The 19,609-nt window shown below is 42.8% G+C and overlaps 1 protein-coding gene across 6 annotated transcripts in view; it reads right to left on the reverse strand.

The window, feature by feature from the left end:
• The window catches only part of VWC2 (von Willebrand factor C domain containing 2), a 110,357-nt gene that overhangs the window by 84,209 nt on the left and 6,539 nt on the right, over nt 1-19,609 (reverse strand). For all 6 annotated transcript variants that reach the window (XR_006288826.1, XM_043540471.1, XM_043540468.1 and 3 more), the window contains exon 3: nt 11,271-11,400. Coding sequence is in view for 5 of the 6 variants with exons in the window: in XM_043540471.1 (XP_043396406.1) it covers nt 11,271-11,400 (130 nt within the window). In the remaining variant the exon portion in view is untranslated. The remainder of the gene's footprint in view (nt 1-11,270; nt 11,401-19,609) is intronic.

Below are 19,609 nucleotides of genomic sequence, written 5' to 3' on the forward strand. Positions count from 1 at the left end.
ATCTCCTTGGAAATGAAACCTACATTTGGGTAGAATGACTTTCTATGCAGGATGCAAAGAGAGGGTGGGAAGTGGTCAGTTACCACTGTTTAAAAAACAAAAAACAAAACCACACACTATTTGGTTTGCAGTGGCAAAGTTCCCCAAGAAGAAGCAGCACAATATTGCTCAACCATAAAATTAACAGGCAAACTGGATTTGTGCATATCATTTCAGAGACCACAAAAACCAACCACAATCCAGGGGTTACTAACATAGAGCAAATAAAGAGCTGAACAGTCAGCTAAAATATGGAATGTTTGGAAGAGAGAGTGATGTTTTTGGGTGGAGAAACATCACTGAGTTGCGAGTTTAAATAGCCCTGTACTGCAAAAAGTTAGGCACACATGTTTTCCTACTCGAAAGCATGATCTTCACAGTATTTGGATTTTTTGTTTTTTAATGTTCGGAAAACTAAGCAAAGCCCTACTTCCTTGGAAATTCTTCATTTTGATAATGATGCAGGTAAAGCTAAGGAATTGCTTTAAAAATACAAATTTTAAAAATAAAATGATAGCTGCACAGAGGATTATACCCAGGGCAGCAATCCAAAAGTTCACAAGGTGAGGAGTGCTTACAACCAAGTACGAGGAGTAGATTTAATATGAAGTCATAGTTTTTCAAATAAGCAAGCAATTGAGTCTCCAACTGGTGGTGGCTGTACAGCTGGGCAGGAATATCACCTGTCTCCTAATACAAGAGTCTGATGTCAGAGAGGGTAAGGAAGTTCCCATGATGCGCCACTTAAGCAATAGGAACGGACAGGGACTTAAAGAAAGATTGCGGAAAGATTGCGACTTAAAAAAAAAGGCACACGCCCAACCAGGCATAATTCACTCACACCTCCCCCATCCCTTCTGTGGCCTTGTTACTGTTGCAGCAGAGAAATCCTGCTTTGACGGGCTTCATCAGATGTGTCAGAGCAGGGCTCTGTGTACTTCACATGCTATATCAGCCCAACCGTTTGGTGCTCATTCAGAAAACTGGGAAATCCGCAAACAGTAAAGTGAGAAGATTTTTTTTTTTTTTTTTTTTTTTTTTTAAATGTAAAAGTGTTTTTCACTACAGTACAGGTAAACCACCATTCTCAATATTCATATTTTTAACAAAGTTATATACCTTTTAAAAAGGTTTGCCCATCGCATAGAAGGTAAAAAAAAAACAAAACAAAAAAAAAAAAACAACCTTCTCCATCTCCATGGAAAATGTGGAGTTGACAGGGAAAAACTAAGCAGCAATTTATTTCCTATAACAACATTATATGGCTGTTTGCACACAGGTATGTCCCTGTCTGAATTGGGAGCAGCCCCCATAGCTGGGTAGTCTGGGAGGCATGCAACTACAGCTGAAGGCTGAGTAAGTAATTTACTTTATAATTAATATTATCAAGAACATCAACACTGACACTTGAGTGTGCACTGGGTCATTTGGTGTCTCAGAGCAGTAACAGGGATAAAATTCAAGTCTTTCTACTTCAAACGATAAACTACAATATCTATTATCAATATAGGTTGTGTAACACACAGTCGGGCAGTTCTGATTCCACCCAGTAGATGGTAGTGGTTCGCATACATACTAGCCAGTTCACCACATAATTCTCTATTCCTCTTGCTGCTATTCAAGTGACATGTTGAAATAAGGTCTCTCTCACATTCCAGCATCTTTTTCTGTTTAAGCCCACTGTGAAGTCATAGGGCTCTGTTTGTAAAGGAGGAAGTTGCCATAGAAATTATTGCAATGTTGCAGAATAAGCCTTATGACTTCACTGCAGTATCAAATAGAAACAGAAAATAGTTTGTTTGGTGGGGGGAGGGGGATGGAAGGAGGGGGAAACTTAGTCTGGGCAGAACTAACTAATAAGAAAATATGGCAAAGCCAATTCTGGAAAACCTGTGAGGAAACTGCTTTTTATGTTTTAATAGAATATTTTACATTCCCCTCCTCCCATTCAACTATAAAAGTTTCACTTTAAATATTAAGCATTACTGTAGCTGTTCCAATTGTCCTTGTACGCATGAACAGAAAGACAAGATGTTATATCCTTAGGGCCATATACCACTGTCTATCCACAGCAGAACCCCCACTGAAATCAATTTGGCTTCCCAGTGTCAAAAATTTAACTTTCTTCATCCCTGTAATGCATTTGAGCCCAAAGTGATTGGATAATTTGGCTAAGTTCTGGATAAGTTTCCAAACTCTGTGGTCCTTATCCAAACTGATTCTTTTAAAGTTTGCCAATCAATTTCTCTGTAAATGAATATAATGTAGTGTAGGCTATAAATACACTGGCATAAGTTCCTTAAGAGACCTTATGAAGGACAGGACACGTAGAGATCTGCTCTGCTAGGTCATGCCCTCACTCCTCCCTCACGCTATGGAGAGGATTGCTGATGCAGGAGGCAACAGAGCTGCCAGCCTCCATCAGCTATCTGCCGGCTGAGAGCTAGGAGACAGGTATTAACTGCATTTTGTTTTGGATGCTGCCTTAGCTATAGTAAGGAAGAAAATCTCTGTGGAGCCTTAGAAAGAAATGTCTTTGGATCTTACAACTTATCCTTTTTTTCCACTGCCTCCATTTGGGGCACTGATTTAATTGAAGTCCTACTGACACAGACACTAGGCTCTCCATTAACTTAATTGGAGTAGCAACCTTTCCAGTGAGAGCCACATTTATGGAGATGCCTACTAGAGTCTTGCATTAACAATAAAAGTGAAACAGACAACCAAGATAATTCAGTGATGAAAGAAAATTCACTTTGCAACATTGAAACACCAAAAAACCAACCAAACCACAAGTAGTAACAAATGCCCATCCTTTTTTGAGTGAAAAAGGAATCTTATGCTCGTTATTCTGGTTTTTTAAGTGAATGAAATGTATTCCAGAAGCGTGTCTGTCAGATTCTGATCTAACTTACACTGCCAGAAATAAGGATTAATTCCACTGAAGTCAATTGAGTTACGCCAGTGTAAACATGAAATGAGATAAAGAATCAGGTCTTTATACTCTAGTGTAGGCAGACTAATTTATCAGCTGCCTGAAGTGTCCCAGTCTTCTTTAATTAATCCAATAAAACTTGGCATTATAGTAATCATCAATTGTATTGAACCTTTGGGGGTACTGTGCAGCTACATTCTTGTTGTATACCCTATAGCCAAAGCTGCAAATCTTTCAGATCTTGGCCAGCATGGTCTCTCAAGCAATGTCAGGGATCTTAACCATGATCAGCGCTGAAGGTCCCAGATGCTAAATGCTCCCTTCTTCCAGTCCCTACCTTCCAAACACTGCAGATTCTCCTGAAAGCACAGATGTACATATTGACCTCCTTTCTACCAGCTGCTTTAACATCAGATATTATGATCTTTCGAGTTACTCTCTGCATAGCAAATATGCACACACTACCTATATTAGAGCAGATCTTACTGGTACGGAACCACTCCCACCTCATTCAGACCTCTAGGATATTGTGAGATTTGATTGCCACTCTGAAATAAATATGTACAAGCCCCATACCCAATCCTGGCCTAACCCAAATATTCTCCCAAAGCTCCAACACCCTGCCATCTATGTTGGAAATTTTAATAGCCACCACACCATATCCCCGCTGGGGATACTGCAGGTCAGATGAAAATGGAGTTGATCTTTTGGACTGGTTCTCACTTCATTATCTTCATCTCACCCATGACCCAAAACAATGGGGGTACTTTTCATTTTGAAAGAAAGACTACTCTCCTGACCTCCATCAGCATGGCAATTATCCACTTCAAGCTATAGCCAGTGTATTGAAAAACTTCTTTTGTAGACAACATCCTCTGATCCTCACCAAAGATGATCTAACCATACCTATTGTGAGCTCCAATAAAAACCCTCGCTGGAACAATCGGAAAGCAAACTGACCTAGCCTTTACACAGTTCACTGACTGCTTGTATCCCACACACCCTCTCTACTGAGGAAGTTCACATGAAGTACACAAAAGCCATTTATAAAGCTGCCATGGAGTCAATTCCAATAGGCTGTTATAAGAGCTACATTCCCTGGATAGATGAGGAGCATGTAGAACTCCTCAAGCAATATGAAGAAAGTGGCAATCCGGACAGCTTTTAAACAGCTTGTATGCTTCTAGAAGAAAAAGATGAGAGCAGGCCACTGCACAACTAAACATGTCAAGATCCAGCTGCAAAGTCTGGGCACAAATCTGAAAACTTGGTGCTGCTCAGAAGCTTCCACCAAAGCACCATTACCCATTCTCTCCAAACAGCATTGCTGCCCACCTGATAAATATTGCAAAAGCAACCTCTCCTTCAAAAAAGTTCAAAGGACAGGGAAGACAAAATGGCAGCAATAAAAACAGTGTGTACCTGAAATCGAATAAGACTTCCAGCCTGTCACTGAGGAGGAAACAGAAAGGGTGATCAAAACAATGAAAATTGAGGGCAGGAGGGATAGCTCAGTGGTTTGAGCATTGGGCTGCTAAACCCAAGGTTGTGAGTTCAATCCTTGAGGGGGCCATTTAGGGATCTGGGGCAAAAATTGGAGATTGGTCTTGCTTTGAGCAGGGAGTTGAACTAGATGAGATCCTTTCCAACCCTGATATTCTAGGATTCTATGAAAATAGGTAAAGCCTGTGAACTTGACAATACCTTCCCCAAACTCCTGAAGAAGTTACCCAGGAGGATAAAATACTTAAGGTTTAAGGTTTGGCACAGCACAAGAGTAATACCCTTGCTGAAACCTGAGAAAGATTACAGATTTCCAACAAGTTACTGCCCCGTCTCTTTGCTAAGCTGTGTACACAAATTACTTGAAAAAGTCTTAACCTTCAAAGAACTGCCCCCACTGTTGACGACATTCCCGAGTATATATCTAGCAGGTTTCAGACGGAATTGCACTCCCTGTGATCAAGTGCTGGCTCTCAACAACTATATAGAGAGAGAATGGCTTCCACACCAGGAGGAAGACAGGAGTAACTGCTAGATCTTACTGCTGCCTATGACACAGCCTGGCAAACGGGCCTACTTTACAAACCGTCATTGGCCCTACTCAGGTGGGTTATCATGGCTGTGGAACTATTGCTGACAGGCTGCTGGTTCCAAGTTTCATTCAGACCAAAACAAAAACAACCCCTCCCCACCCCCCCCACACACCCCCCCCTACATGCTCCTGGAGGCTCCAAAACAGGTTGCCCGAGGGCTCGATTCTAGCACCAACACTTCACAACCTCTTCACAAGTGACCTTCCCAACACCACTGCCAAGCATTTTAACTATGCAGACATCATCTGTCTGACAGTACAGGACTAGGGTTTCAGACATCTAGAAGAAGTCCTGAATGCTGACATGAAAGAGAGGCTCGCTGTTGCAAAAGATGGATACTTAAACCTTATATTTAAAAAAAAAGTTTCCATCTATGCTATACAAAGGCCAACAAACAGATCCCCCACTTCCTGAATAGCCACAGGCTGGGCCACAACCCAAAGCCTGTGTACCCAGGTGTTACACTGGACCATACCTTGAACTTCGAGGAGCATCTTATCAAGACCTCATTGAAAAGAAAGAGAAGAAACAGTCTGATCAGCAAACTAGATGGTTCTTCCTGGGAAGCCAATGAGCAGACATTGCTACAAAATAGCATAAGGCAAGCCCAGAGTTTCTCAGAGTATCACCCCCCCCCCCCCCGATGCAGTTCAAACTCTTTTCACACTAGGACTAGTCACTACTCAGCTGAATGAACCCATGAGCATAACAGGTACCCTGAGACCAACTAACTTGGCCTGGCTGCTAGTCCTGACCAACATCAACCCTTCTGATATTAGGCAACAAGTCACCATGGAGATTCTGCTCCTCAAGGTGCAAGACCGGCTATATCTATCCTGGCTTACAGATGTGTTTAATCCACCAAGCCGACACCTCAGCTCAAGGCATCCCATTTGGACAATTCCCCTAAGGAACCTCAACATCCCCTCCTGGTGGCAAGAACATTCAAACATAGTCAATGACTATCTTGTGACAGATCCAACAGTCCAGAACCCTGGTTTTGATTTTCCACACCATCTTTGGGTAAAGCACATCACTTCAGATGTGGAGTGACTAGATGTGCTACTGATGATCATAAGTGAGGCCTCTGTCACTCCCACCTTTGCCATTGTGTCCAATTAGAAGACGTAGCTCACATACTTGCAGGCTGCATCCAAAGGCAAGGGTTGCCTGGTTCTCTCATGGGCTTGCACAACACCCTGTCCTCAGCTACCAAATGGCTAAGACACTTAAATTAATGTGCTTGATTTGACAGTGTACACAGATGCAACCATAATATATACAAAAACTGTCCAGACTCTGTGGTAACTCAGCTTTCTCTACAACTCCACAAGTCCTGTCCCAGCATGTGCAAGGTCCTGTGTAAAATCTGAGATAGAGAGTCTTTGAGATGGGTCCAATATCTTGGTCAAGAATCTGCAGAGGATTTTCACAAGAAATTGCACTTCCCTGGTGTTATTTTTCCATACCAATCAGTGTAAACTAGACCTGGTTGAATTATTCATCGAAAGCAATTTATTTGCCATATTTAATCTTTACTCCCTACCTATAAGTTGTCTGAAAAGTATTCTGAATTTCCCTGTTTATTGTGTCTCAGTGATTTAGAGAAAAAAAAATGTATTCAGTTTGCCAAAACAAAACAAGGATTACTGCTCCTGCCCCCACAATTGCCAGCCCTGGGCTCAGGCAGTCTAGTCTCATCTCACAGGACTTTTTGCTTCACTATTTTGCTCCACTATTTTTGTTAGAGGTTCAGAAGACCAAATTACACCCAGAGTTATTGACCGCCTCACAAGTGGAACTTAGTACATTAATTCTTTTCACAAAGTGATTACTCTATATCTAACCTATCACTCCTCACCCTCAAAGGAAATCTGTACAACGCTTTCAAAAGACTAGCCTGGGAGCGTAAATTCATAACCATACTAGACACCAGAAATTGTGGATTTATGATTTATTACAACAATCTGTAACCTACTAATGCCCCGTTTGGGCTATGATTATAGGGAGTTAAGGGCCACTTTACCTTGAATGGTCCCTTAAAATATGTTGTAACTACTTATACTAAAGTATCTGTTCGACTTTGTATTTAGCGGTGACACTTGGAGTACCTTTCCCAGACCTGAGGAAGAGCTTGGTGTCACTTGAAGGCTGGTTTCTCTCACCAACAGAAACTGTTCCAATAAAAGATATTATCTCACCCACCATGCATTAATTCTGTTGATGCACGAGGGAAAAAAAAAAAAAAAACCACCACAAACAAAAAACACAGCTCTCTTTCTCTCAGCCATGTCGTCTCTGTATGGCTAACAGAAACAAAAAGCAGCAAAACTTATTTTGGACACTAAACCAATAAGCTAGAACTCAATGCAAAGGAGCAGAACCTTTGAGTAAGAAGGTGCCATTTTTACATACCGTGATTGCTCTTTAAACCTTTTCCGTTCCATATGAAAGAGCATTATTATTTACCTACATCCAAATGTTCCCAGATGTCAAAATACCTGATTTCCTTCTTGACTGGTGTAGTGAGACTTAAGAGAAGACATTTATTCTTAGCTAGTTAGATTTTCCCATTCACTTTTCTCATCACGTTCAATGCACCAGTTGTATTGGTGCGTATGTGCAGAGTTAAAATTTATCAAATGTGAAGCCACCTGTCTCATTTGATAGTGTGCCAGGACGGTGCTAGAGCATAGCAGGACTCCCCATCCTGTTCCATATTCCTGCAGGAGTACAGCCTGAATTTGCTCATCTCCATGTATGTCATGCTTTCACTAATCGTTCTCCACACTCATTAGTCCCATATCTGTGTACATGGTCTTATTTGCAAAGTGTATGTCTCGGTCTTTTGTTGCATTGACAGTGAGCTCTCTGGCCAGGGAGGATGAGGAACTGCTGTGTATCACTAAGTGCCAGGAAAACCAACATAAATTGGAGTTTGGATTTTGCAGTTTGCCACAAAGATCAGGAAATTTCCAGAACCCAAATCTAAATCTTTTCCTCCTGTACTCACTTCAAGGACAGGGAGAGCACAAGTCTCTTATGGAGTGGATTCTTTGGAACTAGCCTGCTCGCTCCTTTATGGACTTCTGGGTTGTAGGGTACTCCATAGTAGCTGCTTCCACATTCAGCTGGTCTTCTCTCTCCTCCCTGGTTGCATAGATGGCCTTCCCCATGTGCTCATTTAGGGTCTTCTGGGTCAGCAAGGTGATGTGATGACAATCATACTGTGAGCAACTTTGCAATGAAATACTGTGATGCACATACACAGTGAATTTGTATCACAGGCTTGCATAGGACTGATGAGGCAGGGTAGGCTTTCCTGGCTGATGAGTTTGCTCAGACATTAATTAAAAACAGTCACCATTCACTGATATCTCTTTTCTGCCTGTGAAGGCGAACAATTTCAAGCTGTGCAGGTGCCATACTCTTAAACAGCTACATCCCTGCTTTGACAGCAAGGAGCCTGATATTTTTAAAACCAAATTCCATACAGAGGAGCTTCTTTATGAACTTCTTCACTGAACCGGAAAAAGCTAAGCCTCTCAGGGACTATCTTGTTTTTGTCATTGTTAATGGCATTTTTCCTTGTCTAAAACCTAAAAAGGAAAAATATTTTCAGTTCCTTATTGCTCCTGTTAATGTCTAACATCTCCAGCAATTTTTGTCTGAAATTGTGCCAGTGATGCCTCTACACTAGAATATACAAGGCACATATGGTTACAATTACAGAAAAATATTCAATGTTCAGGATCATAGGGCTTTCATCACCCTTTATTACAGAAGAGGATAGCTCACTTAGAAAGTCAGCCCGGTTTCTTATGTGTACTTTCTAAGCACCACCCTCTCTAAGGGGAGGGAGGCTTATGACAGTACAGAGGTCTTCTCTCTTGGGGCAGGGTGTTCAATCCTCTAACCAGGTGTGCAAGGAAACCTGCGGGTCTCAGGGAATCCATTCAGAGAGCCAGACCGTGCCCCACTTCCTCCTCCTGGCTCATTCACGGTCAAGCTATCGTTGGTAGGTACCCACCACTTTGCACTATCCTTTTGTCTGAGGGAAAAATAAATAATCACGTAGGAGTTACTGCTGCTTAGAGCTGCGTTAATGCCTTCTGGGAAATCCACTGGAAAGGATGAAGTGTATGTAGCATATTGCTCTTCTAACCCAAACCCTAAAATCAGAGGAGTATATTTACACAGCAGCTGGGAAGTGGGATTCCCAGCTTGGGCAGACGTGCATGTGCTGGCTGTGCTCATGCTAGTGCATTAAAAAATAGCAATGCAGCTTAAGCGGCCCGGGCAGCTGCTTGGACTAGCTATCCAAGATCAATCCCACCCAACTCTCCGGCAACTATGCTGATTCGCTCCTGTGCCACTGCAGCCACTCTGCTATTTTTAATGCAGTAGATCGAGCAGAGCTAGTGCATGTATGTTTACCCATGCTTGGAATCACATCTCCCGGCTGCTGTGTAGACTTACCCTGGGACAGGCTTCCTCCCTGACACAACCAGTCTGTGCTAGGAGCTACAGACAATACAGCAGAAACTGAAAGCAAATACCCCTATGGGTGTGTCTTCTGTCATTCCTAAACTAAACACACTACAGGGACCTATAGGACTGGCAATGTGTCACACCCTCAGGTCCTGTATCCTGTCTTGGACAGTGGTCAACACCTAGGAAGGAGCTGTTTGAGCCTTTCCCCGCTGCTGGAATCTTTCTGGGTGGAGGGAAAGACTCCAGCAGTGTGACACCACATTGCTTAAAATATCAGCATAGACAGGGGAGGCACTGCTTACGGGTGTAGAGAGCTGTGTAGGGTACATACCCACAAGGTTCAGATGCATCTTTGCGCTAGGCACCTAAGCAGTGCCTCATCATCTACACTGCTATTGATACCCAGGATAGGGGTGCATGCAGTCCATGTACTCTTAGTGATGCCAAAGAGAAGCGTGCAGCGTAGACGTCACTTCAGAGAGTTCTATACAGTCCTCTCCATCTAGCTTTTACACAGTTTTCATTAGTTTGTTATTTCTGTATAAATATAGGGCCATTACATTAGCTAAAACATAGGACGGCAAAGTTACCTGAATAATTTTAAATGTTTTTCTCATTTTAAATACAGCTTCATTTGATATTGCAGTATTCATTTTTATTAATAATGAAGTTATTTCTTTTTTATAATTTGTTCTTCTAAATAGATCAAGACTTTGATCTAATGCAAGCCTTGCTGGGAGTAGAGACTTTCTATCTACTTTAGTTACAAAGAATATTCAAACATGGAAGTTTAATTCATTTAGTTATGAAAATTAAATGAGCTCAACAAGGTACATTTGATTTGCCTCAAGAGAAAAAAAAAAAAAAAAACTCTGCAAGGGAAGAAATATGAAGGTAAAATAAAAGTAAGTTCTACTGCTCGATAATGGAAAGTTGGTATCAGGACCCCAATATTGCCACCAACCCTTAGGCAGCATCCTTAGATGATGCACTGAACAGCTGCGCCTGACCAACGCCTCTAATGCTAAAGGCCTACAGCAGCCACACCCCAGGCCCCGATTGGATGGACAGGCAGCATTCTCACTGGGTGCCTGGACTAAACAAAGGCCCCAACTGGAAGTGGAAGCTGACTGAGCAACAGGCCGTTACCTGCTGCCTAGACTGCCTTGCTGTTCATACTGATCCGACTTTGTTGCCCTGCTGTCTCACCTGATCCTGCCTCCCCAACACACTGACCCAGCCCCTTGGATTGGATCCGCCACCTACTGACCCCTGTGCAAACTCAGACCATTGCTCTGGACTGCCTGCAATACGGATTGACCAGCTGGCTACCCAGCCACTCATGCATCATTGAGTAGGAATCAGGACTGCTGCCTAACCCACATCAGCCACCGGGCATTACAGTTGGGAAGAATCACAGGGCCTAGACTTGAAATGGCACACAAGTCACATCCACAATGACCATATGCAGAACACACAACCAGAGACTGGTGTTGATGCCACACATGATTCTCGGGCAACAAAATCTTTGTGGATCATCGTAAGTCTACTCAGGTCAAGGAAAACATTCCCTTCAACACAACAGAGCTCTCTTATATTTCTGCACATTTGCTTGGATAATCACATTTCATTCAAAGAAATATGAGCAACTGGTAGCTCTGAGAAAGAAAAACCCCAACCACCTGGATGTTGCATTAGTTACCTACCATTTTTGCAGATGGGGCAGCACTGATCTGGCTCGTACACTGGATCCACACATTCAGTCTGAGGACAAGCAGACACTGTGCACAGCACTTCACCATTAGCTTCGCAACGGCATTTCTCACATGGAGAAACCTGAAACACAAATCCATTCATTTTTTAATTCATCCATTCAATATTCTCTCCTAGACAGCATAATGCCTTTCTTTGCCTCTGTACTGTCTTTTCCTCTATTTTACATGTATCTTGTCTTCTACAGTTATTCAGACAAAAGTAGGGCTGCTGCAGTCTCAATTTAGGGCAGAAACTATGCTAGCCCCAGGCACTGTTCTGAATCCATGCTCCAAATTGAGCAACGCAAAAGGTTCTGAGGAAGAGAGTCATGTGAGGCCATTAAGTAATAGTTGGAAGACATTCCCCATGGCTCCAAGGATTGATGTGGGGTTAGTCTAGAGCTGGTCTTACATTATACTAAAAGTAATTTTGATTTAAAATGGCTTTAGGTCTAAATTTTTCATTTTATGTTGTTTTTTTTTTTTTTTAATGAAAATCCAAAACCTCAATATTTTCCACAGGAAATTCAGACCAAAAATTGAAATTTTTTTCCCCCTCAACATTTCCTGTGAAAACCAACTGGTATTTTCTATAGCTACCAATATTTGAAATTTGAAATCGGGTCTCTCCCTTCTGTTGAGGGTGTGATTACTACTGCTGTACCCCAAATGGCACCGGTACACACAGCAGAGTTCAGAGACGGAAATGTGATAGAACACTGTTTCCAGCAACATCCTCCCCTCCTCCATGTTTAAGACCTGGACATCTTCCACACCCAAACGTTTTCCTATTTCTAGAAATGAGGTTCTGAAGTGCTCAGATAAGGTTCTGCCTCCTTCTCTCCATGCCGTTTGTAATTCCAGATTCCAGTGAAACAGAAGCACCAACACACTGCCAGACAGGCTGTTCTCACTGGATCTCTGTTGAAACTCAAAGTGAAATTGCCAGAAATCTTAACGAAGTCTGTGCTCACTAGAGGATCACTCCAGCTTGCATCTTTGTGGTCATCTTTGATTCCTCCCTCAGATAAGGTTCTTACTTATTCCACTAAAACATCCCCAAAAGCCAGACCTTCCACTCTACCTCAACTTTCATTTGAGTCAGTATTCTCCTTCATCTGGACTACAGAAATATCCTTCTCCCTTGCTTCCCTACTTCTTATTCAACCTGTCACATCCAATGTTATCTTGCATACTCACAGCTACTTCTGCCTGAATTCCTCCACATTTCCTGCTTCTCTCCTCTCTTCCTCACCGTCAAATCTCGGTACACGGCTACATCAATGCCCTTGTCTCCTCCTATACACCTATGTTCTACACTCTGCCACCAATTTCTCCGTTCACTAACCTCTTCCTCTCTTTTTGCTCATGTGCTTGACCCTCTTTTCATGCTGTCCCCTCTGCTCAGACCAGCATCTCTTTCCCAGTATATCTAGCTACTTGCCCTCCTCCATTACATTTAAATTTTGTTCAGTTAGATTTCCACAGCTAGCCATCCTCTTCAAGTGCTCTTCCCTATAAAATATACTATAGCTTTAAAAAAAAAAAAAAAACACAGGTACAAAATATATGGTTTGCTTTTAAGATCTTATTCAGCAGACAAAACAATCGAGAAATCAAGTCTTGGGGTTAAATTCACCAAGAACCTAAGTTGGCACAATTCCATAGACTTCACAATACTTGGGCACATTTAAATAAGAGGTGAATTTAGCCCTGTTGTCTGACAGCTTGATAAGATCCACAGCAAAAATGGGTATTCCCTCTTCAAGTATTCCATATACTATGGTACAGCCAGCTTTTATACGAGTTTTTTATAGCCTTGTATCTGATGTGATGATGCAGCAATCAAGACTGGAAAAAAAAGTTAGGAAGAACATTTATTCAGCCTTATAAAATTTAAGCATCTTTTAATTCAGCAGCTTATTTACTGGAATTTCAACAGAAATTTGACAGAACCATGTGCCTTCAACAAAGCATAGACTGCCCAGAACATGAATCCATTTAATAAAATATTAAGGACACTGTGGAAGGAGACAATCCTGATTTAAAGTCTGAACAGATATAAGTGTTCATAAAGATGTGTTTCCCTCAAATATAATGCGCTTTTGAAGATCACACCTTTCAGAAACTGAACGCTCTATGATAAACAGATGTCCAAGTAGTAGGTCATGAACACTTTTTTGCATGTAGTATATACCAGGTTATTGCAAAGAAATATTTACAATGATCCTTTAATAAGCACTAACATCCCTCATACATTGTTTTGTTCTGTTTTTCCCCCACCCCCCTCGGATGAAACATTCTTCCCTGGATACACCACCACATATATTTCCTACATCTACAATGTGATCTATTTTACATACTTCACTGCAACTTGTTACTTAGAAGCACCTTGCACTTTGGTGATCAGGAAAAGATTTAGTACAGAGACAAATTCTCATTTCAGTTACACCAAATGTAAATATGGAGGAAATCTACTGACCTCAGTGGAGTATCTCCACACTTACACAGTGTAACCAAGATAAGAATCTGATGCTAAGGCATCCTGTTTTTCCAGCCACAACAGTTTCTTCACTTTGGACTTCATTTTGCAAATATTCACGTTGGTGATCACTAGCAGAGTCTGTTGTAGTCTATGGGACTACTCTTACTCATACAAGCTCTCCAACATGAATAAGAGTTGTACAATGTAGTCCTTTAAGAACGCAGTAAACTGAGCACATAAGTAGGTCTTTCTACTCTGTTTTGTAATATTTTCAAGAGTACGAGTCAAGTACATTTTCAGGAGAAGTGAAGCAGAATAGTTGTTAAAGCAGCATTAGCTCTGTCCCTTATAGAAATGCCCAGGGAGTCCTTATTTGCATGTCTTTGGACCAAATGCTCGCTTGTTGCTGCTTCTTTTTTCAATATAGGCAAGATGTGGTTAAAACTGTAGAAAACCAATGCCTTTTCTAATCTTAATGCCTGAAAAAGGCCAAAAAAAAGTAATATTAATAAGGATCAATGTATAAGAGATAGTCTAGAAAGGCATTTCCTTGCCATGACACCATGTAGTTAGCAGGGAATCATAAATCAGAATTGGAGAAGGCCCATTTTCCCCTCCCCTGTAATGGAAGAACTCTTACTTCAGCATAGGTTCTAATGGCTGGTGCGATGGGGCTGCCACCAGCTCCTTTGAGACACTATTCCACAATCTAACAGATCATGCAGTTAGTTGTAAAGCAATTTCAGAGTTAACACTTAAGTAGTAGTCTTCATTCCTAAGTATTAACTATATCACAACAGCAGATTTTCCTATGCTAACATATAGAAGAACTAATAAGCAGCAGATAAATCTGACCTAATTTGCCAGGCAGCCATAAAACCTATAGGAAGTCTAAAGAAGTTGTCTTCTTGAGGGTTTAAAGGAAGATTATGAACAAGTATATAAATGCTTTTCTGTGGAGCTACAGATGTAGTACAAAAGTTTGCATAATTATGTATGCAAACAAGTTGCTAGATCAGTTAAGGGTTCCCCAACAGAAGAGCAAGAAAAATTCTAGCTTAATACAGGCAGCAAGCCAGATCCTCAGCTGTTTAATGTCATAGCTCAGTTGGAGCAACAGGTATCGACCCTGTGTTGCATAAGAGAAACTGAAGATTTCCTGGACAGACGTCAGGATATGCTTCTACAGGCACAAGGTTCTGAAGATTCAGAGCAGGCTGCGCAGCACGGACAGGAGGACGGTGAAGAAATCTGGCAACACGTGACCTCCAGAAGAAGAAGGGGGAATGTCCATGTACCAGTAACGCGGACACAGGTAAGTAACCATTTTCATGTTCTCTCCACAGGTACCATTGCGGGGAGTGGCCCAGATGATACGTCTGGGGGAAGGGAGCAGAAGGAGACTCCACCAGTTGAAAGGCATGAGAGGCACTGTCCTAAGGTTGGGGGTTCCACGACCACTCCCAAGAGAAGGAGGCGGGTGGTGGTGGTCAGGGACTCTCTCCTCAGGGGGACTGAGTCATCTATCTGCCGCCCTGACTGGGAAAACAGAGAAGTCTGCTGCTTGCCAGGGGCTAAGATTTGTGATGTGACAGAGTCTGCCGAGACTCATCAAGCCCTCGGACTGCTACCCCTTCCTGCTTTTCCACGTGGGCACCAATGATACTGCCAAGAATGACCTTGAGCGGATCACTGCAGACTACATGGCTCTGGGAAGGAGGATAAAGGAGTATGAGGCGCAAGTGGTGTTCTTGTCCATCCTCCCTGTGGAAGGAAAAGGCCGGGGTAGGGATTGTCGAATCGTGGAAGTCAATGAATGGCTACGCAGGTGGTGTCGGAGAGAAGGCTTTGGATTCTTCGACCATAGGATGGTGTTCCAAGAAGGAGGAGTGCTAGGCAGAGACGGGCTCCACTTAAAGAGAGGGAAGAGCATCTTCGCGAGCAGGCTGGCTAACCTAGTGAGGAGGGCTTTAAACTAGGTTCACCAGGGGAAGGAGACCAAAGCCCTGAGGTAAGTGGGGAAGTGGGATACCAGGAGGAAGCATGAGCAGGAGCATGTGAGAGGGGAGGGTTCCTGCCCCATACTGAGAACAAGGGGCGCTCAGCGGGTTCTCTCAAGTGCCTATATACAAATGCACAAAGCCTGGGAAACAAGCAGGGAGAACTGGAGGTCCTGGCAAAGTCAGGGAATTATGATGTGATTGGAATAACGGAGACTTGGTGGGATAACTCGCATGACTGGAGTACTGTCATGGATGGGTATAAACTGTTCAGGAAGGACAGGGAGGCCAGAAAAGGTGGGGGAGTTGCACTGTATGTAAGGGAGCAGTATGACTGCTCAGAGCTCAAGTATGAAACTGCAGAAAAACCTGAGAGTCTCTGGATTAAGTTTAGAAGTGTGAGCAACACGGGTGATGTCGTGGTGGGAGTCTACTATAGACCACCGGAACAGGGGGATGAGGTGGACGAGGCTTTCTTCCAGCAAGTCGCAGAAGCTACTAGATCGCACGTCCTGGTTCTCATGGGTGACTTCAATCATTCTGATATCTGCTGGGAGAGCAATACAGCGGTGCACAGACAATCCAGGAAGTTTTTGGAAACTGTAGGGGACAATTTCCTGGTGCAAGTGCTGGAGGAACCAACTAGGGGCAGAGCTCTTCTTGACCTGCTGCTCACAAACCGGGAAGAATTAGTAGGGGAAGCAAAAGTGGATGGGAACCTGGGAGGCAGTGACCATGAGATGGTTGAGTTCAGGATCCTGACACAAGGAAGAAAGGAAAGCAGCAGAATACGGACCCTGGACTTCAGAAAAGCAGACTTTGACTCCCTCAGGGAACCGATGGGCAAGATCCCCTGGGAGAACAACATGAGGGGGAAAGGAGTCCAGGAGAGCTGGCTGTATTTTAAAGAATCCTTATTGAGGTTACAGGGACAAACCATCCTGATGTGTAGAAAGAATAGTAAATATGGCAGGCGACCAGCTTGGCTTAACAGTGAAATCCTTTCTGATCTTAAACACAAAAAAGAGGCTTACAAGAAGTGGAAGATTGGACAAATGACCAGGGAGGAGTATATAAATATTGCTCGGGCATGTAGGAATGGAATCAGGAAGGCTAAATCACACCTGGAGTTGCAGCTAGTGAGGGATGTTAAGAGTAACAAGAAGGGTTTCTTCAGGTATGTTGGCAATAAGAAAAAAGCCAAGGAAAAACTGTGGGCCCCTTACTAAATGAGGGAGCAACCTAGTGACAGAGGATGTGGAAAAAGCTAACGTACTCAATGCTTTTTTTGCCTCTGTCTTCACGAACAAGGTCAGCTCCCAGACTACTGCACTGGGCAGCACAGCATGGGGAGGAGGTGGCCAGCCCTCTGTGAAGGAAGAAGTGGTTCGGAACTATTTAGAAAAACTGGACGTGCACAAGTCCATGGGGCTGGATGCGTTGCATCCGAGAGTGCTAAAGGAATTGGCGGATGCGATTGCAGAGCCGTTGGCCATTATCTTTGAAAACTCATGGCGATCGGGGGAAGTCCCGGAAGATTGGAAAAAGGCTAATGTAGTGCCCATCTTTAAAAAAGGGAAGAAGGAGGATCCTGGGAACTAGTGTCTCACCTCAGTCCCTGGAAAAATCATGGAGCATGTCCTCAAGGAATCAATTCTGAAGCATTTAGATGAGAGAAAAGTGATCAGGAACAGTCAGCATGGATTCACCAAGGGAAAGTCATGCCTGACTAATCTAATTGCCTTCTATGATGAGATAACTGGCTCTGTGGATGAGGGGAAAGCAGTGGACTTGTTATTCCTCACTTTAGCAAAGCTTTTGATACGGTCTCCCACAGTATTCTTGTCAGCAAGTTATAGAAGTATGGGCTGGACGGATGCACTACAAGGTGGGTAGAAAGTTGGCTAGATTGTCAGGCTCAACGGTAGTGATCAATGGCTCCATGTCTAGTTGGCAGCCGGTATCTAGTGGAGTGCCCCAAGGGTCGGTCCTGGGGCCGGTTTTGTTCAATATCTTCATTAATGATCTGGAGGATGGTGTGGATTGCACCCTCAGCAAGTTTGCGGATGACACTAAACTGGGAGGAGTGGTAGATACGCTGGAGGGTAGGGATAGGATACAGAGGGACCTAGACAAATTGGAGGATTGGGCCAAAAGAAATCTGATGAGGTTCAACAAGGACAAGTGCGGAGTCCTGCACTTAGGATGGAAGAATCCAATGCACCGCTACAGACTAGGGACTGAATGGCTAGGCAGCAGTTCTGCAGAGAAGGACCTAGGGGTGACAGTGGACGAGAAGCTGGATATGAGTCAACACTGTGCCCTTGTTGCCAAGAAGGCCAATGGCATTTTGGGGTGTATAAGTAGGGGCATTGCCAGCAGATCGAGGGACGTGATTGTTCCCCTCTATTCAACACTGGTGAGGCCTCATCTGGAGTACTGTGTCCAGTTTTGGGCCCCACACTACAAGAAGGATGTGGAGAAATTGGAGAGTCCAGCAAAGGGCAACAAAAATGATTAGGGGACTGGAACACATGACTTATGAGGAGAGGCTGAGGGAACTGGGATTGTTTAGTCTACAGAAGAGAAGAATGAGGGGGGATTTGATAGCTGCTTTTAACTACCTGAAAGGTGGATCCAAAGAGGATGGATCTAGACTATTCTCAGTGATAGCAGATGACAGGACAAGGAGTAATGGTCTCAAGTTGCAGTGGGGGAGGTTTAGGTTGGATTTAGGAAAAACTTTTTCACTGGGAAGGTGGTGAAACACTGGAATGCGTTACCTAGGGAGGTGGTGGAATCTCCTTCCTTAGAAGTTTAAGGTCAGGCTTGACAAAGCCCTGGCTGGGATGATTTAGTTGGGATTGGTTCTGCTCTGGGCAGGGGGTTGGACTAGATGGCCTCCAGAGATCCCTTCCGACTCTGTTATTCTATGAAGTCAGTGGAGCTATGCCAATTAACACAAGTTGAGGATCTGGCCCAGCATGCATACCAAAGTACTCTGTTTTAGGCAATTTTTTTCTGGACTTCAGAAAAAACCCCACCTGGGTTACAGAAAGTGGAAGTTCTCTATTTGTACTTTAACCAAGACAGGGATTAAATAACTCTTAAAGAAAAAAAAAATCTAGAAGTCTATATTTCATTCCTTGCATCTCTGAAAACTAAGTAAAATCAAATAAATAAATCCATAAAACTATACCCATTTACTCTTGGGTTGGTATTTCTAGTAACATTTTCATTTCAGTTATACCCCCCAAGAGATCATGAACATGGTTAGGCTGACAAGCGCTAATATATCAGCCTTCTTTCTATTTCTCTGTGGCTTCAAAGCATAACAAATGCTTTGAAATCCATCTGGATTTGTTGTCGTCAAGAATTTCAAGTGAGTTGTTCATAAATTAAGTTATTTGACAGGACAGAAGTCGTGATAAAGCAAAATCTGTAACAGCTTTGGGGTTTTACCATATAAGCAGCATTATTAATCTATTTTAACAGCTCTAGAAATTATTCTAATTTCTGACCCTTTGTGGGGTCATTACATACAGGAGTATATTGAATTCTGAAATCATATTTATGAAGTATCCTATTTGTCTAAGTAGGAAAGCTCAATAATGATCACTGGAATGCTTCTTTAAAATTTGAATACACATAATAAAAAAAGATTCTAATACAATTCTGTCTTCATTGAGGAATTCCATTTTAATCACAGTTGGTAGACTGTTCTTTTGTATGGTACTTTTGCTCCCAATCCCATTAAAAGTTCTCTATAAGCTGAAACACTTCCCATACTGCAGCATGGCCCCCAC

This window comes from Chelonia mydas, chromosome 2, assembly GCF_015237465.2.
Source record: "Chelonia mydas isolate rCheMyd1 chromosome 2, rCheMyd1.pri.v2, whole genome shotgun sequence".
NCBI lineage: Eukaryota > Metazoa > Chordata > Testudines > Cheloniidae > Chelonia > Chelonia mydas.